This window comes from Erpetoichthys calabaricus, chromosome 17 (genome assembly GCF_900747795.2).
Source record: "Erpetoichthys calabaricus chromosome 17, fErpCal1.3, whole genome shotgun sequence".
Taxonomy (NCBI): Eukaryota; Metazoa; Chordata; class Cladistia; order Polypteriformes; family Polypteridae; genus Erpetoichthys; species Erpetoichthys calabaricus.
This window is the reverse complement of record NC_041410.2, coordinates 1,627,243-1,655,062: the sequence shown is the minus strand read 5'-3', so window position 1 is coordinate 1,655,062 and position 27,820 is coordinate 1,627,243. Positions and strand designations below refer to the sequence as shown.

General features: G+C 40.9%; 1 protein-coding gene across 1 annotated transcript in view; it reads left to right on the top strand.

The window, feature by feature from the left end:
- LOC114643332 (B-cell receptor CD22-like) overlaps window positions 1–27,820 on the top strand; it is a 359,848-nt gene that overhangs the window by 78,760 nt on the left and 253,268 nt on the right. Inside the window, exon 17 of the mRNA XM_051920772.1 lies at window positions 27,461–27,552. Within this exon, the coding sequence (XP_051776732.1) occupies window positions 27,461–27,552 (92 nt within the window). The remainder of the gene's footprint in view (window positions 1–27,460; window positions 27,553–27,820) is intronic.

Sequence of the window (27,820 nt, the reverse complement as noted above, 5' to 3'; positions counted from 1 at the left end):
GGACTGGTGCTGAGACAGAATAACAAAAAATGAAGAAAAGTAAAGAATTGGCGACTCATTCAGTTACTCGTTAGGTGAAGCTCTCGATCTTTCTGTTCTCCAATCATAAATTAATATATTTAAGAATTTATGACAAACAATCTTTTATATAAAACGAACTGTCAGCTTCAGGTTGTGGACACCTCAGAACTGCTCATCTTTCTCATATTCTGCATCTCCTCCATGCTTTTATCTCAAAGCCCTTTTTTGGCTGCTTTTAGTTAGAATTAAAATGTGAGTAGAGAATTGTTTTACGCTAACAGTTTGATTAACATAAGAAATAAATCGACTCCTCAGTCTCGACAGCCTGACAGATTAAACTGACTCAGGAGGAAAAGGAGCTACCGCTGCATGGGGAGCAACTCCATGTCAGGACACACTGATGGACTCCTCACAGTCACTCATATGGGGTCTCTTTAGAGTCACCAGGTCACCTGACAGCTGAGGGGACAGCATGGAGACCCCACACAAAGAGTGAATGACCAGGCCAGAACTTGAACCCGGGACTCTAAGGACACCAGGCGGCTGCACTAAGTCACATGTCCCCATCTTTATTACATTGCATTGTTGGCCTTTCTGTGTTTTAACCCACGGGGTCACAGGGTGCCGATGCCACCCCTGCAGTATCGGCCACAAGGCAGGAACGGTTTGAAGGACTCCAGTAATTCTGGTGTGTAGTTTGCACTTTTACACAAACTTCATTTTTGTTTCTTTTTTTACAAAGATCTTCATATTAGGATGATGGCTGAGTAGAAAGTGGCCTGCTGTTGGTGACTCTGAGATGGCCTGCTGCTCTCTGAAGGCCTGATTCTTGGGTTACACCTCATAATTTACAAAAATGTCTCTTTATTATTTAATTACTTGTTTGTTTGTCTGTTTATTTATGTGTTTATCAGTTGTTTCTCTTTTGACGTTTTAATCACATTAACATCACTGATCTGCACACACAGTTCAGTTCCATTAAATCAGCCCAGTGTTGGACTCTCTTCATATTTTGCCCCTCTAGCCAGTGATGGACGCTGACTCAACACTCAGCATGTTAAAGGCGCTCACAGCTCGGAGTTCTTCTTCGTTTTCTTCTCCCAAACCCACCAAGCCGACTGTCCAGTTCTGTTTATTGTGACGACATGACAGTCACTTTGTCGGTTTGCTGTCCTCACTGATGTCACACACTCCATGCCTGTCACAGTCTGATTGGTTTCTTGTTTTTTGTCCTTTTCTCTCCATTGACACCAAACTGTATCAGTAATGAGAATTAAAGCAGGGCTGATGAAAAGAGAATTCATGCAAATAAAATCACTTGGAGCTGACACTGAACTGCTTTACTTTTCTTAATTTTCAGAAGGTCTAAAGATTGAAGCAACAGCAGAGACAGTGAAAGAAAATGACACGGTGACCCTGAGGTGTACAACGACCTGCAGTCTGCCACACAGGGTCTTCTCCTGGTACAGAAATGGACATCCTGTGTATGAAACCTCAGCGCAGCTTGTCATTCAGCGAGTCTCCTACGAGGACCATGGCAGTTACTGGTGTCAGACTGGAATCATGAAGTCCCCAGCATTTCTACTGGATGTCCAGTGTGAGTCGCACTCTGAGTGTTTTAACAGTGTGAGTGTGCGGAGTGAGAGTTCAGTGAGTGTGACAGATAAATGACACGAGTGTCACTAAAGACATACAAACAGTACAATGAGGACAAACCGAGAGGCTTTTCTGTCATCACACAAAATAAACAAATGATGAAGTTTGATTTTCTCCATTTCTCCATTTTGCTTTCTTCTTCATTCACACACTAATTTACCAAACACACTGAAGTGCTCACCTTGATGTTTAGAAGTCAGAATACGGACATGTCACACTCCCACTTGTCTTTCTTTGTTGTCTGTCCTTCCATTTTCTGTGTTGTTCATCTTGGCAGCACATGGCAGGAGTCAAATGGAGTGACACGGCACTGGGCTGAAGGGCACAGTCACGACTGAGGGGGACACGAGGAGACCACACAAAGTCCTCACACTGCTGTGGTTCAGTCAGGGACCCTCCAGTGCTGGAGTTCAAATCTTTCTTTGATTTCTTCTTTGTTCAGTTTGATTCTGTTGTTTATGTTGACTTTGTGAATTCATTTAGTGATTTGACGTTACTTATGTATTTTATTACTTTGGGGTATTGTTCAGTTGTTTGTGTATAGCTGCCTTTGTTCTGTTCCATGTGTTTTGTGGGTGGTCCTCCAAGAGGCTGGACCACCTGCCGGTCACCACCAGTAAGTACCCTCTGCCCTGTAAACCTCAGGGGTCTCTCACAGTCCCCTGCGGTAACTCTGTGAATGCACAGAGTCGTTGCTGACTTCTCGTGTGTTTTTATGCCTTTGTGTTTGGTGGATTTTTTAACTCATTTCTCTTTTTAGACCTCATACTAAACTTTTTACTTTATAAAGAGTCCGTGTGCCATCATATCTAGCTGGGATTTGATGGTAAACCCCCCAGAGTGGACATTTTTGGAAGTGTCTTAGGAATACTCCAGTGCTTTGAACTCCGAGTTCATGACACACACAAGGCCCACCACATGGATATCAGACTCTGGCCTGGCCGCTGTGCCTTTTACTGAACTCCTCCATTAATTCAACTTCTCATTGACTAATTTCTGATGCCCTCCTACCTGACATGATGCTGCGCCAGCATCTTTATAACCCACCTGAAACAGACAGAGAGAAAGAGAGAGGTAAGGAGCACCCGCTGATACAGCGCATCACCACAGCCACCACATGACAACCCACCTCAGGATCCTAGATTAGGACCCGAGTGCAGCCATTTGACGGGTGCCACCTCAGCACCTCACCAGTTCAAATGGAATGGAACAGTGGGAGGTTTTTAATGGTGGCTGGAGTGCCAATTCTGCTACCAACCCCCAGGTTTTTCCTTGCAGATTGGAGGGCCCACATGCAGGGATGGATACAGAATAGCGTTACACCCCGGATAAAGCAATTGCAGGTTAAGGGTCTTGCTCAAGGACCCAATGAAGTAGAGTCACTTTTGGTGTTTACGGGATTCAAACCTGCAACCTTCCAATTGCCAGCGCAGGGTAGGATCAGGAGAACATCTACACATCAGCACAGTTAATGTGAATGACACCGGCTCTTATCACTGTGAGGCCACCAACATCCACGGGACAGCAAAGTCTGCAGCAGTCAAGCTGACAGTAAACGGTGAGCATCCATAATGTCTGCAGGGATACAGAAGTCTGAATATAAATGTTTAAATGTTGTGTATTTTACATTTAATGAGCACAGCAGACATAAACACTGACACGCAGGACAGCTGACCACAACTGGAGGTCCACGGTGCAGACACCAGTACAGAGTACCAGCACTTGTCACTTTTTCGCTGTTGATTATCGACATTCTTAGATGTACTTTGGCAGCGTTTGAAGCTTAGCACCTCTTGTCAGGTTTATCTGAGCCCCCCGTCGATCTCCAGCCTGCAAATGCGGCACTCAGTCACACTCTTCTCCCTGGAGTCTCCCAGAGGATCCACAGAAAGTGTGTCGCCATGCTCTTTGACGTGCCCCTCGCTCTTCAGATGAATACGTCAATGGTACTCGTGGCGTACTGACACTTCTGTATGTCCAGTTGAAGCACTGGACCAGGCTAATTACTCGTATCAGACTGGGAACAAGGCGTCCCCAGAGTTTCTACCGAATGTCCAGTTTGTGCTGTCTGAAAGTGAGAGTGAGAGTGAGAGTTCAATGAGCACTTAAGAAATTAAACACAGCGACATTCAGAGACTTTGCTGTCAAAACACAAATTCAAGGCAGAACACACAACAAAGTTTGATTTTCTCAGTTATCCACTTGGGTGCCTTCAGCTTCATACAGATAATCATTTTCTCCATAAACCTGCAGTGGTTAATTTGAGATTTAGGGTTAAGTCAAACTACACACATGTGACAGATGCACTGGTGCTCTTTGCAGTTTGTCCTTCCACTTTCTGTCTCTCTTTGTCTTTCCTGAGAGCCGCAGGGAGCACACGGCCGGGCACAGTCACTAAAGGACCATTTAGGATGGAGGGGGCAATACGAGCAGTAGACCCACAAGTCGACAAACGGGGCACACCACATGGATATCAAGCTGAGGCCTGGGCCCTGTGTGGCACTACATGGTGCCATCCTTCTGTAACCCACCAGAAAGGAAAAATAATAGAAACATGACTTGTGAAAAATAAGAAAGTGAAAACTCTGAGCATCACCAACCTGTGACTTTGTCCTTCTGTATTTCAGACAAATCGATGACTTCATACTGCAGAGTGCCGAGGAGAATATTGGAGAAGCAGGACCAGAGGAACGACTATAAATGAGTAAGTTTAACGTGAGTCACAAGGGGTCTCATCATCGTGAAGCCACAAACATCCACGAGACAACAAAGTCTCCGGTCATCAAGGTGACGTTAAATGCTGAGCATCGTCAGCATCTTTTGAGTTACGGATGCATATATACGAGTGTCATCACAGTTCTGAATGTTACATTTAGAGACTACGACAGACATAAACAGCGATGTGCAGGACATACGGCCACAACTCTCACATGGAGGTCTGCACTGATTACCTGCCACTGCGTCATTCAGGTAGACTTCTGCCTCAACTGATTTGAGTTCTCACTTAGTAATTACTGCTTACTAAATAAAGAAGATGAAAACATCATTGAGCTGGTTACTTACATATTTAGAAGACGTCAGGTCAGGTCAGGTTAGGGAGCATCCACTGGTACAGCACATAGCCTCACCCACCACACGACCAAACAGCTTGGGATCCTGGTTGGCAACCCCCCAGGCAGATACGCAGTCCAGTCCCACCCTCCGGAAATGACCCTCCATCTACCGCAGCCAGATGTTATGTGGGCATCTCCTTGGCCTGGACCAGCCGCTTGGGTCCTCAACAATTTATAAAAACAATCCTTTATTACAAAATGAACCTTAGAGTTCAGTTGTTGGACTCCTCCGCACTGTGCATTACCTTCTCATATTCTGCATCTCTTTTTTATTTTAAGTTCCAGGTCCTTGATTTGTTTTTGCTGTTTTTTATTTAGAATTAAAATTAAAATCAATTGAAAGAGCTGTTTTACAATAAGAATTTGCTGAATAAAAAAGATCAATATTATAAGAATCAGAGCTTCAGAGCAGAGGTTTGGCCATATAACGGAAAGGACGTCACACACCATGAGAGGACATGAGAAAAACCCAAGGGGTGAATTTGTGACTGGCCAAAAAATAAATAAATAAATAAAATTGAGCTAAGAATGAAAAAGGAGTTCAATTCTTTATCTTACAGAAAAACTCCAATTTAATTTTTCCATATTTTGTGTTTTCCCACATTTCATTTTTGACTGTGTTTTGTCAGCAAGTGCAATTCTTTTAACGCTACGCTCACACTGCGGCTAAACGCTGCTTAATTGTAACTTTTTCCATTGTTGAAATACGATTGAAGCAAACCATCTTTAAAGTCACAGAAGTCCTGGTGGGCTCAAGAAGGCCACCAGCGTGACGTATGGCTGACCTAACAAGTGACAGCCAACGTGCTGCAGAGATAGAAGATTTACTCGCCATGTTTGGGAGGAGCTAATGGACCAGAGACGTCAAATTCAATCCATGTGGTGGGAACAATTGGGTACTGAACAGGCAAGATAAGATAAGCTGAGATTCCCTTTTTTTGTTACATAGCAGATACACTGAGATTCCAGTACACCGACTGTAACGACACTCAAAGCTGTCCTTGCCTCGATGTACTTGAGGACCAGTCTTTCCAGACACTTCATTGTCACTGGCCTGCAATCAGTGAGGCAGGTCACTGCAGTCTGCTTTGGCACTGGTGCTATGGTGGATGTCTTCAGGCAGGTAGGGACAGCACACTGTGACTGAGATCGATTGAAGACCTTAGTAAATACCTCTGTTAACGTCACAGCACAGTCCCTGAGAACCCGTCCTGGGTTGCCATTTCTTGGGACACAACTTTAAAAAAAAAACACAATCTGTGAGCAAAATCCAAAGACAGAGCAGAAATAATCAGACATAAAAAAAACAGGAAATTTGGATGTAAAGCAAAACTCAGAGAAGAGACGCCTAATGTAGCACCTCCTTAAGTAGCCAGGGGGCTGTCCCATGGTGGTGACATCATAGTGGCTCCGCCTCTTGGGGTACCACCCATAAGTCACATGGGAGGTAAGAAAACAGAGATACTAACAACATCAAACACGAATATTATCAAAACCTGTATAAACACAAGACAATACTATAAAATAAATGAAAAAGAGAAAGAGAAAGAACAAACTAACTCGGGTGAAAACACAACATAGCTCCTCTTTAAGGGGAGGCTTCCAGACAATAATATCCTTTGGTGCTTTTAGGACTGAAAAACCATGAAAAAGTCAAACTTCATGAGACAAATCAACATAAAGAATATTTATGTGTCAAATATTTAATGAAAAAAATAATAAAAATACTGAAAACAATCGCACTAGCTGTGAGTTTATCAAACCTCTGATGTCTTTCAGATGCACATGCAGAGTTTCATACAATCACACAAAATAAAGTGAAGAGAAGTGAAAACTCACAAGAAAGTTAAAAACAGCAAAGACAGGCCTGCAAGTAACAACTGATTTAGTGTGTACCTAGGAAAAGGCTAAATCTAACTATTATATTATATTATATTATATTATATTATATTATATTATATTATATTATATTATATTATATTATATTATATTATATTATATTATATTATATTATATTTTGATTTTAAGGTCAAAGGGTCTGAAGCAAAACTAGGATGATGTGCAAATCTATCTCAGGTCACACACACACACACTCATAAAGGGCCACTTTAAAAACACTCGCTAGTCACACACATAAACACACACATGGAACTAAAAGGGTATCTCCATTTACAACATGCATTTCAGATTTTTAGAGCACCTTGTTCATGTTCCTGGTTTCTAAAGCTTCTCTCCTCAGATGAAATCGATGCCAACATTGGCAGATCCTGTAAACTCAGACGCTGTGAGCCCCTGAGTGGTGAACCTCGAGCTCCGTGCTGTGAGACAACAGCGCAGTTCAGTGGTCTTGTGAGACGGTTGGTACATCTGCCACCCTGAATACGATGAGTGAGATCAGAAGATGGATGAACGATCAGTGAATTATCCCCAATTATTCTTATTCTTATTGTTGTGTTGTATGTCAGTTAATGAATCGGTGGATGGATTATTATTTTTTATTTATTTATTTTTTGCTATATTCAGGTTGTTAAGATGCTGGTATCTTGTTAGCTGCCATCTTTGTTCAGTCAGTCACAAACTCTCAGTAAGACCACTAAACACTAATTGAAAGTGCAAGTAAGTAGCAGTTGTGAGCTCTGCACAATGAAGGTTTTGTCTTTCGAGGATTGCTCATTGTTTTAATAATACTGTGAATTAAAGAACTTTCACACTGATTTGTGATTCTCTCCTTACAGACTGAAGATTGTATTTACACATCTCTGGATCAATTGGCACTTGTGTTACAGTACAACACAATTATGCAAAGTAAAAGAACAAAAAAAGTGTTTTGAATGACTTTCATCTTAAAAAAATGTTCTGACAACAGAAGACGATTCTTTTTGTGCTGCAAGGAAACAAACTCTGCCAAGAAGTTAAATCAGTTAAGTCAGATGGGATCAACTGCAGCAGCCCTGCTCATCTTGTATTCCCTGATAATTAAAGTCACCTTAAAATGCATTTCTCTGACACAAGATTTCTTTTCTGGCTGTGCTCCTTCTGTCTTTCAGATCTCCATGTTGTTCATAATGTGACAGCGGCTCTGAAGGACACGTCTTTGAATTTTGCTGAATCCCCAACAGCAGAGTCAACTTATTGCTGATGACTCACTAAGTCTCCCTTTAGGCTTTTAGGATCTTTAAAAAATGCACAAAAATATTCAGAAGACTGGAATAAGGTGTGGCTTTGAACTGATTTTCAGCTTATTTCTTAAACGTAGAGTCTGGAATGTGACAAAATAAAAAATATTAAGAAAAGCTAATCACACTGTCAGACCTGCTTAATACAAATTCAGGGCCACTAGGGTCACATTGGGTGCCATGCAGAAACCAACATTGCACAAGGTGTCAGTCCATCAAAGGGTCCACTAACACACTCGGACAAAGAGCAAATACAGAGTGGCTGTCTAATGTAATCTGTGCTCTTACTTGCGTCTAACTGTAATTTTTCTTAGGCAACCTGCCTCTCCAATGCTCCATATAGAAGATATCACCATGTTGGACCCCCAATTAATTTATCTGAGCTTAAGAAGACTTTACATTTTATAATCTGTGGAAAATCACCAGGTCCTGATAGACTACCTCATATGTTCATCTCTGTATTCTGTTGCTCAGAAGTAAGATCTCTTCTTTAATCCATTAAGTGCTCCAATCTAGTTCATGATATTCTCATCTCATACATTCTCAGGACTTGGCTCAAAGTTCAGGAACATCTTGACACATCTCCAGTTTTGCATAAACACAACCCCATCTCCCATAATGTGGCCATTTGATTTGATAAAGGCTTTATCTTTTCTTCACCTGGAGTGTGTCAAATTATTTGACTCTTGCTGATGTTTATGATATCTTAGAGCTTGACACATTCTGATTGCTGAGACTCAGATTTTCAGTCATATTTGGTTCTGCTGTCCTTTCCCACTTTATAATTTCTCAGAATTTAAAGCCACTGGTGTCCATGTATGTTACTCTATGTGAGGTTCTGCTGTCATTTTTCAGTTTTTTCCCACAATTTATTTGTGTTTGCTTTCATCAAATTTAAAGTCCCTGGTGTCCTACAAAGTAACTCTGTGTGAGGTACAGTCTTGACCATTGCCCACACTTTCAGTCTGGTAGTATGACCTCCCTTTTCCACCTTCACCTGTTGCATAGATGACTTTAATGACATTTCTTTATTGTCTCTAAACTCATACTGTCCAGTTTAAATGACTTCACCTCACCCTTATGAACGTCACACGAAGCACATGGCTGTTGATCACAACTGTCTCCTGTGTCTCCTTAACGCCATTCGCACACTCCTTGAAATGTTTGGGCCTGTCTCTGATTCTGGTTTTCAGCTCTGCTCTCTCTGACTTTCTAGCTCCCATTGTTTCATTTCATATTCCGTTCTTGCCTCCTATATTCTTCTCCACCTCTTTGTCTTCCTCTCACTTTTATCCAGCAGATGTTATCATTTTTCTCACACACATGAGCTTTATCAGCCTGACACTCTACATTCACTGAGAATGCAGGTCTACTTTGATCAGACCCCAATGAGCACAGAAGTTGTTGGATTTTGAATCAAACTATTGAGACATGAAGTTGAACCAGAAACCTCGACAACCTTTAAAAAGTATCTGGATGAGATATGGGGACAACTTAGCTATCAGCTAAACAAATAAGCCTGATGGACCAATTGGTCACCTCTTATTTGTCAAATTTTTATGTTCTAAGAGCAGAAGCAAAATGAAATCAGTTACAAAATTAAACAAACTAGATAGAAAATCACAATAAAATGAAAAAAAGAAATGAATAAGTAATAAAAAAAGTGAAAAAGATGGAGCCTGGCATTTCCAAATGAATCAGAAAAGGTGAGAATCGCACCATCAATCCAGGCAAAGATTTAAAGTTAAATAAAATTGGTGATGGCCACTCAGATGGTGAAATCCTCTGCATTGTGCAGCAGTATTTTCATGTCATTGCAACACTTTGGCTGTCTTGGATTCCTGAAACTATACACGAACAACACCTAAACAACACTAAATGAACAATTACAACACACAACACCAAACACTCCACTCCAGCTGACTGCTATGCTCAAGCACACCTTCTAATGAGGATAAGCACAATGAAAGTTATGATGTCGTGACAGGACGGCCTTTTGAAAAGTGAGAAGTAACTCAAAGGAAAATATGATGACATGGGGAAAAATGAATAAAAATAAAGAGAAATGTAAAATCTGATATCACCAGTGATTGGGCGACACTCTTCAAATGTGTCTCGGAGACCACATCCTTTATGCCAAGTGGAAGGAGGTGTTAAAAAAAGCAGCACCACTGTGAACGTCACTAAGACAGAAATAATAAACCTCATCAAGGAACACGCAGACAGTGAGACACATCCTGGTCAACACTGATGGAGAAATCAAGAAGATAGAAGCTTTAGAAACCAGGAACATGAACAAGGTGCTCAAAGAATCTGAAATGCATGTCGTAAATGGAGAGACCCCTTTAGCTCCATAGAATCGTTGACTGGACCATAAACCTACAGTCAAGTAGATGGCATCACATAACATTACCTTGAGCAACCTGCTTTACTGAATTCTGGGTTGTGAAGGATCTGGGCCTAACATAGCAGCATTGAGTGAAAGGCAGAGAACAACCTAAGAACTCCACACATGCAACAACCAAGTGCTGGCAAAACCACAAAAAACGTTTGGGGCACCACCCTGTATACTGTCAACCAAAAAAAGGGGAAAAAAGGAAATAAAATACCGAAATTGCAAAATACAGAGAGTAGTCTCAGAAGTGGCGGGACTGATGGGTGGAAATGATGTCAGACACAGTAGTTAATGGGAGGATCTTTAGGAGGAACTGGAAATGAGGTGGAAAGAACCAGACGTGAAGTTTCAGGACGTCTTCTTTATTGATGTCTGCAGATGAAGAAGAACAGACATTAGTGCACTTTGACAACCCCTCCCTGGACACATCCCTTTGGTCAGCTAAGCCCTTTCACTGCCTCCCACTTGCATTTGCTTGACAATATTTTATTCATAAGGCAGTGAGGTTATGCTGAGAGGGGAAGAAGGACAAACTGCACTGACGTTTCTAAGACAACTGGCCATACATTACATCAATGGCATTGTCTGTGACGTGTGTGTGTGTTTGTGTGCCAATCCACACTGTTGAACCTGCACAGATCCATTTGCACAGGAGAAGACCGCAGGCTATTCTTCCTTTCCAAAGGTTTTGCCCAGGAAACTTTATTTAGAGATCGAAGCTGTGCTTTACCAGGACGGTGCCCCAGAAGGCATGCTGTGGACTTGGCACACGTTTGCAAAGTAGCTGCATGCATGGTGGGTTTAGCCGGGGAAAACTTAGTTTGGGGGCCAAACTGTTTATATCTTGGAGAATTTATTTGGTGACCACGACTGCATTTTATTCAATCCCAGAAGGCAGTGCTTAATCCTGCTATTTTTAAATAAAGGTTGATTGACATTTAATCACTCTTAATGTTTGTCTTCCTTGGGCTTATCGTTAATTAAAAGATCCTGTTGACCATTTTGCTGAAACTCACCAACATCTCATTCAGCCCATGTGCTGGCCCACAATTTGTGAACAAATGCATGAAAGCACACTGTTGGTCCAGCGGTGCGGATGGTCTTCAGTAACCCAGATGAATGAGGTGAGCTCTTCAGGAGCCTTCCTGATGACAGCTCAGGTGTGTTCTGCTCCTTTTAGATTAACGGAGATTTAAAGCTGCTGGCCATATCCACAGGATCTTTTTCAAAAGTGTGGTCAGACAGCTGCCTCCTCAAGTCAACTGTCCCATCAGCCATTTCACATCAAATCCACCTTCTGCTTCCTTGTATTTAATGGCCCAGTTTACTCTGCTATGTCACAACAGACAATGAAGAGATCTCTTAGGGACTGAAATAATTGAGAAGCTGCTGTGTGGTACTTGAAAACAGAACTGTAGAACTGTAGATTATTTATTTCTGTTTGTCCTAACATTGCTCTACTTAATCTCTTCATTTTTTTTATATTGCACCATTGGCCACATGTGCCATCATAAGGTGCTTACTGGGCTCATATGGTGACCATACAGTATAACTGAATTCCCTCAGTTACTTTCCTAAATGCACTTCCTGGATTTTCATTTTTTACAGGATAACTAAAATCCACCCGTATCTCCATTTACCGGACCTGATTTTTAATTAAAGGGTTATGGGGAGCTGGAGCAGCAAAATCAGGAAGGAGCCAACACCACATGGGATGCCATCTCAGAGACCCCTGGTGCAAATCACAAGCTCACATGGACAAAGTCTTGGAGGAAAGTAGAACGGCAGAGAGACAACACATAAACACAGGGAGACAATGACATGGCCGGGGACTGAACTGAAGTTCTTCAAGTTGTGAGGCAGCCGCCTTCTAGTAAAGTAAAGTCATCTGCCCTTGACGAATATATTATCTTCTTGTTAAAAATACTGACTAGCATCATAAGTGAAACTGGAAGTTCTCACCATTTTTGGTTGTCAGTAAGTGGAAGTCACTTGCAACACATTTCGACAAGTTACTGGCCTCCTCATATGAGATGCCTTTTTGTAAATTAAACTCATTCACGTCACTCGGCTGGAGGAAGTTCAACTGTCTGGAGAAGATCAGCAGCCGGAGGGACACACAAGTCGGGCTACAAAAACTGAAAAACATGCAGCGAAAGGTAATGGTGACTTTTTATTTCTCTGACTTGGATGTAAAGAATTTCAGATTTCAATTATAAACAAAGGCTGTAAAACTGAACACAAAAAAATAAAACATCAAAAAGAATTAATTCAAAATATTTTACAAATTTCTGATAATTGCATTAATTAAGAAGTTCAAAAATGTGTAATTAATTATAAAGGAAACACATTACAACAACAACAACAACATTTATTTATATAGCACATTTTCATACAAAAAGTAGCTCAAAGTGCTTTACATAATGAAGAAAAGAAGAATAAAAGACAAATAAGAAATTAAAATAAGACAACATTAGTTAACATAGAAAGGAGTAAGGTCCGATGGCCAGGGTGGACAGAAAAAACAAAAAAAAACTCCAGAAGGCTGGAGAAAAAAATAAAATCTGTAGGGGTTCCAGGCCACGAGACCGCCCAGTCCCCTTTGGGCATTCTACCTAACATAAATGAAATAGTCCTCTTTGTATTTAGGGTTCTCACGGAGTCACTTGATGCTGATGGTTATACAGACTTCTGGCTTTTAATCCATCCATCATTGTTGGAACATCATGGTGCTTTGGGTAGATGGTGGTGGCACAAGCCACCACCAATAGGACACCGGAAAAGAAAACAGAAGAGAGAGTAGGGGTTAGTACGGCACAGTGGTACAATGGTTAGTACTGCAGCCTCACAGAAGCAGGGATTTGGGTTCAGATTGTGCAGTTCAGGTGGTCTCTCATATGTGTGTGCAGATCGGGGTCACTGCTGACTGTGTTTGGCTCGATGTCAGTGAATGTGTCCTGTGGTGGACTGGCGTCCCGTCCAGTGCTGATCCCTGAGTTGTACCCGTTAATAAGTTGACCATTAATTACTGACTTCCTGTGATGTCTACCATGTAAGTTGGTAAATGTTTTGTATTTCTTTATTTGTAATGTAGACATAGCAATTGTAATATCTGATAGTGTTTCAGAAGGCATGTTTTACTTTATTCATGAGAACAGCTGTGCCTTGATGTTTATCTAATCAACACCCCTTTCAGTGTTTAGGATGGACTCACAATGAGAGATTTATGTCAGGGGGTGAAGTATCAAACCGTTTGGCGATGGTGACTGTGACTGGACTTACATGAGCCTATAGGCCATCTGCCACAGGAAGGCCAGAATTTGACCACACAAAGCAACTGGGGGATGAGCTGCAACTGAGCTATTCTACTGGTGAACGGCCCAGGATGGTGTGAGTTTATCAGGAGCTACACAGTGAAAATAAACAGAAAGGCTGGTAAAGGCCTGCACTCTGTGCCATGTTGTATCCTTATGGAAGCAGACCAGATGATGACCTGAAGAGAGCAGGCTGCCTGGGTCTATGCAGATGATGAACTGACCAGGAAGAATCAAATGTAACTATAAGTCATTGGGCCAACTGAAGCTACACATCTAACATTATCTGGTTTTATGCTCTTGGTTTAAAACAACACTTTTAGTTAAAAATAAAAAGTTTTACCTTAGAAGTGAAGCACTTTCACCTGCTTGTTCCTTTCATTCGGTCTGATTGCCTGAGGTTAAGGGGTAAAGAAGGGAAGGGGTGAGGAAGTGCTAAACTGAAGTAGTGGATCTGACCACAGAGTGCTAAGTGTATGGGATGTGAGGTGTTTTGGTTAAGTCTACACAAGGTGGAACTGAAAATCTCCCCCTTGACCATCCTCCATCTTATGAATTGCTGTCACGGTGGTCCACGGTTCATTGCCACACAGATTTCCTCAGCTGTGATGATTCCCACTGCTAAAGCCAGACCAATATGTAGGTGTCCATTAATTGCCCTTGACCTAAATCTTTGTACAGTAATCCCTCGCTATATCGCGCTTCGCCTTTCGCGGCTTCACTCCATCGCGGATTTTATATGTAAGCATATTTAAATATATATCGCGGATTTTTCACTGCTTCGCGGGTTTCTGCGGACAATGGGTCTTTTAATTTCTGGTACATGCTTCCTCAGTTGGTTTGCCCAGTTGATTCATACAAGGGACACTATTGGCAGATGGCTGAGAAGCTACCCAGCTTACTTTTCTGTCTCTCTTGCGCTGACTTTCTCTGATCCTGACGTAGGGGGATTGAGCAGGGGGGCTGTTCGCACACCTAGACGATACGGACGCTCGTCTAAAAATGCTGAAAGATTATCTTCACGTTGCTATCTTTTGTGCAGCTGCTTCCTGAAACGACATGCTGCACGGTGCTTCGCATACTTAAAAGCTTGAAAGGCACGTATTGATTTTTGATTGAAAAACAAACTCTGTCTCTTTTTGTCTGCTCCTGACGGAGGGGGTGTGAGCTGCCGCCTTCAACAGCTTTGTGCTGCGGTGCTTCGCATACTTAAAAGCAAACAGCCCTATTGATTTGTTTGCTTTTCTCTCTATCTCTGTGACAGTCACTGCTCCTGACACGCACTCCTTTGAAGAGGAAGATATGTTTGCATTCTTTTAATTGTGAGACGGAACTGTCATCTCTGTCTTGTCATGGAGCACAGTTTAAACTTTTGAAAAAGAGACAAATGTTTGTTTGCAGTATTTGAATAACGTTCCTGTCTCTCTACAACCTCCTGTGTTTCTGCGCAAATCTGTGACCCAAGCATGACAATATAAAAATAACCATATAAACATATGGTATCTACTTCGCGGATTTTCTTATTTCGCGGGTGGCTCTGGAACGCAACCCCCGCGATGGAGGAGGGATTACTGTAATTGTATGTTGCATGTCAGCCCTTAATAGACTTTATGACAGGAAAGCGAATTACAAAGAACGTTCAGATGCACAAATAGAATTTACAAGCTTCTGGTGACAGCTCATTTATTGGACACAATTTTCTATTTTAGCAACCCACCCTGTCCTTTGTACCGACAGTCAGAGTTGATCCCAGTAGAGTGAGAAGCCAGGCAGGAGCCAGCCCTACATGGGGGGCTTTTCTAGTGTGGGTCACATTGAAGCCCACCCACAAGGGTAAGGAATCTAACATGCAAGTATCTGAGATGTGCGGGACACCCAGAGAAAACCTCATGAAGTCGGTACAAACTGCACATGGGCCTTTGAGTCGAACCAAACAGCTGTGAAGGTGGAGCACCGACCACTGTGTGTGAATAGAGAGCCTCACATTCATATCTGGTGAACTTTGCAATGGCGGAACTCAAAACTCATCGTCATGTCATTTTTTGATTTCAGGTCTCACCGCTGAAGGTGCTCCTCCAGATCTTTTTGGCCACAGTTTCATGTGCAGACGGTAGGCTCAGCAGAACTCCATTTTGTTTGAAGAGCTCCATTTTGTTTTAAAACTCCACTTTATTTTACAACTCGAGTTCATTCTTGGTGCTCAATGTGATGTCAGACTCTCTGTGGTTTCTGCTGCTGAGCTGAGCTTCTGCTAACTGCTGCTTATGTTGCTGCTTTAAGCTGTTCCCTTTTTATTGTTTAGTTATTCATTTCTCCATATCTGTCTTCTTTCTGAGTCTCTTGTTATTTTTTTGACGTCAAGATGCCTTCCAGTCGGTCAAATCAGCTTACTAATTAACTCATTGAACTCTCCTTGTATTTCCAGCTGGGTTTATCTTCTTGTGTTTTTAAAACTTTTTTAGGATGGCCTCATCTGCTCAGCTCCTCACAATTGTCTCGTCCTCTTTGAACGTCTGTTTGACAATCCTCTGCCTTTGCCAGCTAGTTGTGCGAAATTTGTAATGTGATGTGTTGTTGAAAAATCAAGAAGTTGCGGCTGTCTGCTTATCTTTCACGGCTTGGACTCATTAATCTACAAACAGAGCTTCTCACACCTTACTGCCACTTCAGATACAAAAGTGTGACGTATTCGACCAGATCTCTGTAACACTGAGCTCAGTCAACAGCCTCTTAAATGGTCCATCTTTGAATCCCAAACACGATAAGAACATCCAGGCTGACCGTTTTAAAGGCTCTCTGAGTCTGCACGTCAACTGCTGGGCTCACTAGTGTCTTCCAGATTTCCAAATATTTTGTGTGAGCTGTTGCTTGTTGTTTTCTGTCTTGAATGCACTTACACTTGGTCTCCACTAGGTGTGCTCATTTGATATTAAGTAAATATGGCGGCATGGTGGCGCAGTGGTAGCGCTGCTGCCTCGTAGTAAGGAGACCCGAGTTCGCTTCCCAGGTCCTCCCTGCGTGGAGTTTGCATGTTCTCCCCATGTCTGTGTGGGTTTCCTCCGGGCGCTCCGGTTTCCTCCCACAGTCCAAAGCCATGCAGGTTAGGTCGATTGGCAATTCTAAATTGGCCGTAGTGTGTGCTTGGTGTGTGGGTGTTTGTGTGTGTGTCCTGTGGTGGGTTGGCGCCCTGCCTGGGATTGGTTCCCTGCCTTGCGCCCTGTGTTGGCTGGGATTGGCTCCAGCAGACCCCCGTGACCCTGTGTTTGGATTCAGCGGGTTGGAAAATGGATGGATGGATGGATAAATGAAGTTAACTAACTAAATAAACTAAACTTACACAATTGTGAGACCACATCTGAAGTACTCTGTTCAGCTCTGGTCACAAATGTTGCAAGAAAGACTCAGCATCTTCTTTGACTCTGCAGAGGACAACAAGCAGGTGCATTCTGGGACTTGAGGACATGTGACAGACTCAGAGAATTAAACCTGTTTAGTCTGAGAAGAGGAGACTCAGTGGGGAACTCATTCAGGTTTTCAAAATTCTGAAAGGCATTGAAGAGCAGAATCTTTCAACTTGATTGTGAATCACGTACTGCAGGACATCAGCAGAAATGAAGGGGGAAGGGCGTTTAGGACTGACGGTAGGAAGCACTTCTTTAGGCAAAGAGTTATGGGAATCTGCACCCAACTATCCAAGTATGGAGATGAAGCTAAAACCTTGACAACCTGTAAGAAGGATCTTGATGACATACTGGGACAACTTAGCTATTAACTAAAGCCTGATGAACTGAATGGTCTCCTCTCATTTGCCAGATTTCTGATGTTCTTATAATATCTTCTTGATCAGCTGTGTCAATGCCTTTGAGAATTCTGAACACCTAAATGAGTTTTTATGGTGTAGGATTTTTGATGATTAGGAATCAATAAGACGTCTACCAGGAAGATGCCTTAATAATGTGGGATTTGAAAAGGAATTTTAAACTTGGTTAATTATCAGTTTCACCTTCGGCAATGCTGGTAATTAATCCAATAATTCAACAAGACTCCTTCTTTTTATTTACCTTACCATTCTCTGTTTTAGGAGACGGCTCTCTGGCCTTTAGGCTTATATCAAGGTAACCGAGGCACACTTGTTTTAAGAAAGATAAACACAAGGATTATATTTAGAATTTAGAAGCCTTTCTTGTCATTGTATCATGTAGAACAAAATCACAGAGCAGCAACTCCTGTCAGATGCAATGAGGAATAAAGCAATCAAACATTTATAGGAGTAACAGTAAGGTATTACATATAGTCAGTCAGTCATTATCCAAACCACTACGTCCTAACACAGGGAAGTATTACATATAAAAACTACTAAATAAAACAAATATAAAGAATACTAATCAATCAGTGCTAATTGCAAGGCAACAAAAGTGAAATTACAAAACAAGAATATTACTGATCATGCAGGTATAAGAATCGAATTACCAATGATTAGTATATTGCACAAAGAATACTAGTAACGTAAGATAATGCACTTAGAACAAAAAGAACAATATTACACTAAGCTGTGATTATTGCTCAATGAATTATCAATGACATGAAATATTACACAATGAATAATAATAATGTAGATATTGCACATAGGACTGACTGAGCAAATATTGCACTGGACTGTAATTATTTCACATCCAAGAAAAGGTGACCACAGTTGGGGGGGGGGGGGGGCAGAGAGAGAGAGAAGGAGAGATGAGAGAAGAGCAGAGACGGAGACGCAGAGAAGGGTGGTCAGCGCAGCCTGAGACTCGCTGTAGTTATGGCTCCACGGCCTTTGGATGTTTTATTATTTTGTGGTGCAAACTGAATTAAACTGGTCTGAGTATATTATGTATATTTTTAGAACAGAACTTGATGTATTTGGTTTGTTTTCCTTCAGGTAATGCAAAACTCTTTTAGTTGTAATTTATTGACCTCCCTGCAATAAAGAAAAAAATCTGGGCACGTGTAAATGGCTTTGATTGAAGCTTCACTGAAAGAAATAGAGACAACCAACCAAACAAAGAAATACATTTTAATTAGCTGAAATACATTACATAATATGTATGACTGCAGATTGTAGAGAAGGTGAAGTCGCTGCTGCACAAACAGGAGCTTTCAGCTCAAATGGAGCGACTAACAGTACCAGTGTGTCAGTCATGAAAAAAATCAAAATGGATTTAAAGAAATGAAGCATCGACAGAAATAAAGAGTGGAACACGTAGTCAGCGAGATCCAGGTTAAGAATGAAGGGACTTACTGTACTCAGCAGGGGGCGCTAGCTCCCTTGTTGGAATAAGTTCTTTTGTAATTGCACCATGTTACATAACCCGAAACTATATAGATATAACATAAAAAGGCGATACCCCTCCCTTAGTGATATGGCGGTAAGAAATCACATGGGAGAAATAACAGCTTTCTTTAATGATGGTTTACGCTGCATAACAGATGAGGAAGCCATGACAAGACCTTCGGGTAGTGGGAGCCCAATATGTAGAGTCTGCCATTTTCGTTGTTGCATTGGATGGAATTTCAGGATTGGATGACGTTATCTCCCATCTGTTTGTCGGCTTTAAAGGTGTGCCGGTCAATGTGCCCAGGCTGTATACTCTTTCTCCATGTGCAGACCCCCACTTAGGTGAATAATAAAACTCCAAGAAAGGCACAGAGAGGATACAGTTTCATGCTGAGTTTGACACACAGTAAGTGTGCACGTTGCCCTTAACTTGTCTTGTCTTATAAAGCTTGCCTAGCACTACTTATATGGTGAACCGCTGTGTGCTAAATCTGGCTTTGTGAGTAGAAAGAAAAGTAGATTTAAAATATTTGCACAGAGCACAGTGACTTATTAAACTTATATTCTGATTACACTTACACTGAAGATAAAAACCAAGAGGCTCTGCACCAGAAATGTCAAAGCTCTTTGTTAAATCTCATTGTAATGTAGAGAGCACTACAAGAAAACTCCACTCAAATCTAACATCATTTTATATTTATTACTTACCACGTGTAGTTTGTAGTGGAGGCTGAGAAAAAATGTTACTGTCATGTTTTCATGGAGAAAGAGATAATAAAGATTGAAATTGAACTCTGGACAAAGGCAAATGGTGTGAAAAATGTCCATAGAACAGAGAAAAGAAATTCTCACTTAAATCTTGTTGAATGATCAGCCTGTCTGTTATCCATTTGTATTCTCAGAACATGCAAAATACGTAGACTGCTATTTATCAAACTACTTTAAAATGGTGTGACAAGAAGGAGTTCTTCCTCGCCAAGGCCTGCTAAACTTAATACAAACTCTTCTTTGCATTTCAGTTACAGATTCAGATTCAATTTATGCCATAAAGGTGAACACGTAATGAGGATCCAACCCGTTATCCATGGCCATTGAAACTCCATTTATTATAACACACTGTCATAGCACTTTATATACCCTCAGTCTACTGAGCCCTTCACGAAGTCTCTAAAATCGTCACATCCTTGAGCCGCACCTGCTAATTTAACTTTGACATTTCAGACTTGTGTTGCTGTCCCTTCACCTCACAAGCTCAGCTGTCATTTTCTCCTTTCTTCCCTTTTCTTTTACGTGTTTTTGTTTGCCAGTCTTCACATATTGATTGTTTCATTGGATGTGAGATGGAAGGTGCGAATACTTATTGTATTTGAAACAAAAGTAAAACAAAAGCTCTCTGTGATGCATCAACGGCACTTTTTCACATACTGCACTGCTGTAAACAGTACAATAAATAGCAGGCAGCTTATCCCTCGATTAAGAATTCACACTTGGTTAATTTTACCACACAACGACCCATCAGAGACGTGTCATAAGAAACATGGCATCATGGCATCACACATGCGTTTCAGCTCTCCTGTGGTGCTCAACTCAATTGATTCATTCACCATTGTGAACAGATTCTCATGATTCACTGAAAAGAGTCATTCAAAAAAGAACTAAACTGTTCATGTAAATGAGAAACGTTATGCATCACCATGTAGAAACATAGAGGAGCAGAAAGAAGAGATCTTTTCTATAAAATATAGTGGACTAAAAGTCAAAAGTGTCCACAGGTAAATCTACTTAAGTGTTGTGCAGATATGTGAAGTGCAGTAATGGAGTAATTGTACTTTGTTACTCTTCCACCTCTGTAAATTATTGACTTATGCCAGCAGATATCAGGATCTTCCAGCTTGTTGATTCTACTCGAGCTGACAGCTATCTCTGAATCTGTCGACTAAGGCTTTGCCAGTAAGAGACGATGCAGTGTCTTGTACTAAGCTGGTTCACTTGTTATTTTATTGAACATGGCACCATTGGGACATATCAGTCCAAACCCTGCTGGACATCTCACTGACCTCCCCAGTGGTGGTCAGCACTTGGTCCAAATCCATTCTGATCAATCGACTATCCTTATTTAAAATGTTAAATCATCACAATGTGTCCTTTTATAGTGCTGTTGCTGATACACATGCCTATCTCTGGACATCTCTTAGTTTTCATTACCAAATGTACGAGTGACACCCAGCAGTGTATAAATAAAAGGTGTCTTCACCTGAATGGTGAGTTAAACCAGAAATCATTGCTGTGGGCACTGAAAGTCTGGTGTTACTCAGATTAGCACTGACGGCCAGTCAATTAGTCGATTCCTCTTCCTATTTCAACAATAACAACAACAACAACATTTATTTATATAGCACATTTTCATACAAAAAGTAGCTCAAAGTACTTTACATAATGAAGAAAAGAAAAATAAACGACAAAATAAGAAATTAAAATAAGGCAACATTAGTTAACATAATATAATAACATTAATTAACATTGTGAATTTCCCATTGGGATTAATAAAGTATGTATCTATCTATCTATCTATCTATCTATCTATCTATCTATCTATCTATCTATCTATCTATCTATCTATCTATCTATCTATCTATCTATCTATCTATCTATTCATAGAGAAGGAGTAAGGTCCAATGGCCAGGGTGGACAGAAAAAAAAAAAAAAAAAACTCCAGAAGGCTGGAGAAAAAAATAAAATCTGTAGGGGTTCCAGGCCACGAGACCACCCAGTCCCCTCTGAGCATTCTACATAAATGAAATAGTCCTCTTTGTAGTTCAGGTTTTTCACGGAGTCACTTAATGCTGATGGTCATACTTACTTCTGGCTTTTAATCCATCCATCATTGTTGGAACATCATGGTGCTTTGTGTAGATGGTGATGGTGCAAGCCACCACCAAAAGGACACTGGAAAAGGAAACAGAAGAGAGAGTAGGGGTTAGTACAGATTTTAGAGCCACCATGAATAGTTATTATAATGAATTGGATGTATAGAGTATCAGGATTTAAATTACAGTGAAGTTATGAGAAGGCCATGTTACAGTAATGTGTTTTCAGCAGTTTTTTAAAGTGCTCCACTGTATTAACCTGGCGAATTCCTACTGGCAGGCTATTCCAGATTTTAGGTGCATAACAGCAGAAGGCCACCCGCCTCACCACTTCTTTTAAGTTTTGTTCTTGGAATTCTAAGGAGACACTCAGTTGAGGATCTGAGGTTACGATTTGGAATATAAGACGTTAGACATTCCGATATATAAGATGGGGTGAGATTATTTAAGGCTTTATAAACCATAAGCAGAATTTTAAAGTCAATCCTGAATGACACAGGTAACCAATGTAGTGACATCAAAACTGGAGAGATGTGTTCGGATTTTTTTTTCCTGGTTAGGATTCTAGCAGCTGTATTCTGCACTAGTTGCAAACGATTGATGTCTTTTTTGGGTATTCCTGAGAGGAGTGTGTTACTGTAATCTAGCCAACTGAAAACAAACGCATGAACTAATTTCTCAGCATCTTTCTATGATATAAGAGGTATAACTTTTGCTATGTTTCTTAAGTGAAAAAATGCTGTCCTAGTGATCTGATTAATATACGATTTAAAATTTAGATTACAGTCAACAGTTACCCCAAAGCTTTTTACCTCCGTTTTGACTTTTAATCCTGATGCATCCAGTTTATTTCTAATAGCCTCATTGTATCCATTATTGTCAATCACTAAGATTTCAGTTTTCTCTTTATTTAACTTGAGAAAGTTACTATTCATCCATTCTGAAATACAAGTCAGACATTGTGTTAGTGAATCAAGAGAATCGGGGTCATCAGGTGCAATTGATAAATACAGCTGTGTGTCATCAGCATAGCTGTGGTAGCTCACATTGTGCCCTGAGATAATCTGACCTAATGGAAGCATGTAGATTGAGAAGAGCAGTGGACCCAGGATAGAGCCTTGTGGAACACCATATAGGATATCACGTGTCTTTGAGTTGTAATTACCACAACTAACAAAGAATTTTCTCCCTGCCAGGTAGGATTCAAACCAATTTAAGACCCTGCCAGAGAGGCCCACCCATTGACTAAGGCAATTTCTAAGAATATTATGATCAATGGTGTCAAATGCGGCACTCAGATCTAAGAGGATGAGAAGAGATAAATGGCCTCTGTTTGCATTTACCCGCAAGTCATTTACTACTTTAACGAGTGCAGTTTTTGTGCTGTGATTTGTTCTAAAACCTGACTGAAATTTATCAAGAATAGCATGTTTATTGAGGTGGTCATTTAGCTGCATAATGACGGCCTTCTCTAGAATTTTACTTAAGAAAGGCAGGTTAGAGATGGGTCTAAAATTTTCAAGAGCAGAGGGGTCGAGATTATTTTTCTTAAGTAGGAGTTTAACTACAGCAGTCTTAAGACAGTCTGGGAAGACGAGTTTACTATGTCAAGAACATTATCAATTAGCACGCCTGATACTTCTTTGAAAAAACTTGTTGGTATTGGGTCAAGGACGCAGGTGGAGGGTCTCAGTTGAGAAATTATTTTAAGTAAATTAGGTAAATCTATCCTAGTGAAAGAGTTTAATTTGTTTATAACGGAATACTGGGGTTTAGGAGGATCCTTAGTGTTGGGGAGATATACTATGTTATTTCTAATATCATTAATTTTTTGATTGAAAAATACAGCGATAGCCTCACAGGTTTTACTGGAAGTACTTAGGAGGCATTCCTTTGAGTTACTTGGGTTTAACAGACGATCAATTGTTGAGAATAAGACTCTGGGATTACTAGCATTGTTATTTATAATCTTAGAGAAATAGCAGCGCCTCTCAAGACGGACTGTGTTATTGTATTCTGTTATTTTAACTTTTAATATTTCATAGTGGATAGTTAGTTTAGTCTTCCTCCATTTACGCTCAGCTCTACGGCATGTTCTCTTTAAATCAGACACTCTTTGGGTCTTCCATGGTATAACAATGCTAGAAGATTTTTTAACTGTCTTTTCAGGTGCAACTATGTCAACAGCAACTCTTACCTTAGTATTAAATCTTTCCACCTTACTATTTACATTATCCTCGCTATTATAGTTGGCACTATAAATTTACTGATTGCTTAGAAGGTTTGTAAGTTTTAAAGCTCCTGATAAGTCAAAGAAGCGTGTTTTAACAATATGCTTCTCATGAGTGTTTTCTATCATTATTTCTAAAAGTAGAAGAAAATGGTCTGAAAGACCAACATCAATGACCTGCTTTATATCAACTTTTAGTCCTTTAGTAATCACTAAGTCTAACGTATGACCTGCTTTATATGTAGGCTGATTAACGAGCTGTCTCAAATCAAAAGAGTCCAGGAGGTTCATAAATTCTTTTACTTTTTGGTCACCAGTCTGGGGGTCACATTTGACCACTCTGTCTCTCCGTCTGTAAAGCCCTAATGCTTCTGTATCTAAGACTTCATTTTAATCACATCCTAAACATATCCAGACTTACACCATCTCTATACGAAATTGAGAGGAACTGCTCCATCTTGGTGACTGCTGCTCTCTGATTGCTGGTCTCCCCCCAGTACTTTTATTATGACCAATGCTGCCCGGGTACTAAGTGACACTCAGGGACCTTCTCGTTTGAGCCCAGTTTGGTTCCTTTTTCTGTTCTGTTGGTGATTCAGCACACGAGTCTGCTCCTTGTATCAGGTGTGTCACGGCCGCTGCGCAGGACATCTTCAGGATTTTCTTACCCGTCCTCTTCTGTCCCCTCTCTGTGGTTCACATCTTCTAACTCCTGTTTTTTGATTGCCCCTCTGATGAGCCTCAGTGGCAGGAATGGTGGAGTCTGATGGCGTATCGACCAGGACTTACTGACCAAACGGCCACAGTCTGAGGGGCCTCGTCATCACCAACGAAAACTTGAAGAGCCATCTTTATTAATGTGCTTTTAGTAACTTATAATGGGTGTTTATCTTTTAAAGAAAAATTAATATGTTATTTAGAAAATAATTTATTGTTATTTTATTTTTAGTATGAATTATAAAAATATAAATCAAACAAAGATGCATTGTTTATATGATATTTTGTATAAATAAAACATATTCTAGTTTTTATTTTGAGATTACTGAAGTTTATATGTAGAGGACCAGGTGCATCTTTATCTGTGTCTTCTCAGTGTGAAGTGAACTGAAATCACAGACTTGACGTTTTCTACTCCTTTGTGTTTTACAGGTTGGGGTCAATGGGGGGTCACTTATGAGCCGAAGACGATCTGCGCAGCTGAAGGATCAACGGTGACGATTGGTTGTTCATACTGGCATCCAGCAAATATTAAAGTGAAATATGAAATGTGGTTTTATGATTCTAATGAAAACAGCAGATATAATACTAGAGAGAACACCATTTATCACACAAATGTGCAGAGCGTGGCCATCAGATACAGAAACCGAGTTCAGTTCTTTAGGGTCAAAAACAAAATATGCTCTGTGAGGATCAGCGATGTGAGAAGAGAGGAGAGCGGATACTACAAGTTTAAATTTGAGGGATATGGAGATGAACAACAATGGACTGGAGTGCCGGGAGTCTGGGTGACAGTGACAGGTGAGATAAGAGACGTCTGTCTGTGTTTAATTTGCTGGATAACAACATCAGGATCCTGGATTTCAAACACCATTCCTGTGTTTGTGTGGAGTTTGAATGTTTCTCAGTCACCTAAATGTTTATTTATAGGTTTAGTTTCACGTTTTCATGTCACGTTCATCACTGACTATAACGTGGCCTGTTGTGAGGTGTCACTGACTGAGTGTGTGAGTCCTAAGATGGACGGGCGCCCACTGATTCTTCTGCTATGCCTCATTCTAAACACTCTCTAAATTGATTATTTACCTATTTATTTATGTATTATTTGTTTTAAGTGGTTTCTCTTTGCTGGTTTAATCACATTAATATCAGTAAAACACACACACATTTCAGTTCCATTAAATTCATCGGCCTTGTATTGTACTCTCTTCTTATCTTTGACCTGCTAGCCAGTGACAGACGCTGACTCGACACTCACTACGTATCACGTGACCCACAGCTTGGACTCCTTCTTAGCTTTTTCTTCCAAACCCACCAAGCCGACTGTATCATTCTGTGTATTGTGACGACATGACAGTCGGTGTGTTTGTTTGATGTCACACAATCCACGAGTGTCGCAATCAGCTGCACCTTTCTCTCCATTGACTCTGAACACTAAACAGCATCAGTACAGAGAAGTTAAAGAATAACTGAATAAAATAAAATGAATGCAAATTAAACTACTTGGAGCAGACACTGAACTGCTTTGTCTTTCTTATTTTCTGAAGGTCTAAAGATTGAAGGAACAGCACAGACAGTGAAAGAAAATGACGCGGTGACCCTGATGTGTACAACAACCTGCAGTCTCACCAACGAGGTCTTCACCTGGTACAGAAATCAACAACGTTTAAGAGGAACCTCACAGACGCTTGTCATTCAGCGAGTCTCCTACGAGGACCACGACAGTTACTGGTGTCAGACTGGAGTCACGACGTCCCCAGCATATCAACTGAATGTCCAGTGTGAGTCGCACTCTGAGTGTTGTAACAGTGTGAGGTGTGCGGAGTGAGAGTCCAATCAGGACTGAAGTAAAAGGTTCAATAATCTCTGACTTTGAGGGAAGTGATTCCGTGAAAATGAAGAAACACAAACACAAAGAATCAAAGGCAGTCAAATCGAGGGGCTTTTCTATCGTAATTCAAAATGCGGACATCTTAAGGCACAATGACAAGCTGATCCTCACATATTCCTGCTGCACTCATTATTTCTATTTCTCTTTCAGCTTCATACACCTTAATAATTTAACAAAAAATAAAAATATGTTTATCTCGACATGTAGAAGTTAAATATGAACATGTGACACATCTCCTTGTCATTCTGTGCAGTTTCTTCTTCTGTTTTTTATATTTTTGTCTTCCTTGAGAGGTTCACTTCATCCTGGCATTAAGGAGCACATGGCGGGAGTAAAGAGAGTTAGACAGCAGTGAGCTGAGGAGCAAAATCACAAAAGGACCACCGAGGACTAAGAGAGTGGGGGCATAAAGGGGAGACACCGAGTCCACAGACAAGTCACACCACATGACCATGAAACTGTCAGGCAGACCACCAGCTGACATGACACGGTGCCATCCTCTGTAACCCAAATGAAATGAAATTTAATAAAAACACGATTTATGAAGAATAAAGAATTGAATCTTTGGTTTCTCACTAATTGTGTCCTCCTGTATTTTAGATGCTCCCAAGAATGTTGTCATCTCAGGACCGCCCAACATTTGTGTAGAAGAAGGGACGTCTGTGACTTTACACTGCACGGCCATTGCAAACCCACCTGGCACCTACACCTGGGTGAAGGACAACATCAGCACAGTAGGATCAGGAGAACATCTACAGATCCGCAGGGTTGATCTGAGTGCTGCGGGGTCTTATCAATGTGAAGTCACAAACATCTACGGGGCGACAAAGTCTGCAGCTGTCACCCTGGTGGTAAACCGTGAGTATCCTCTGAGTCCTCCAGAGTCACAAACAGAAATGACTTAAACGTTGAGTGTTTTACATTTAAAGAGCACAGAAGACATCAACGCTGATGTGCAGGGCAACTGACCCCTGATTTGTCCATGGGGGTCCACAGTGAAGGCACCCAACTGGTTTAATGAGGAGGATTTCTGCCTTTCACTGAATTCCTCTGATAGTTCAAATTCTCGATTATTAATTTCTGCTTCCATAAATTAATTTCTTGTGCAGCCCCCACAGCTTTGTGC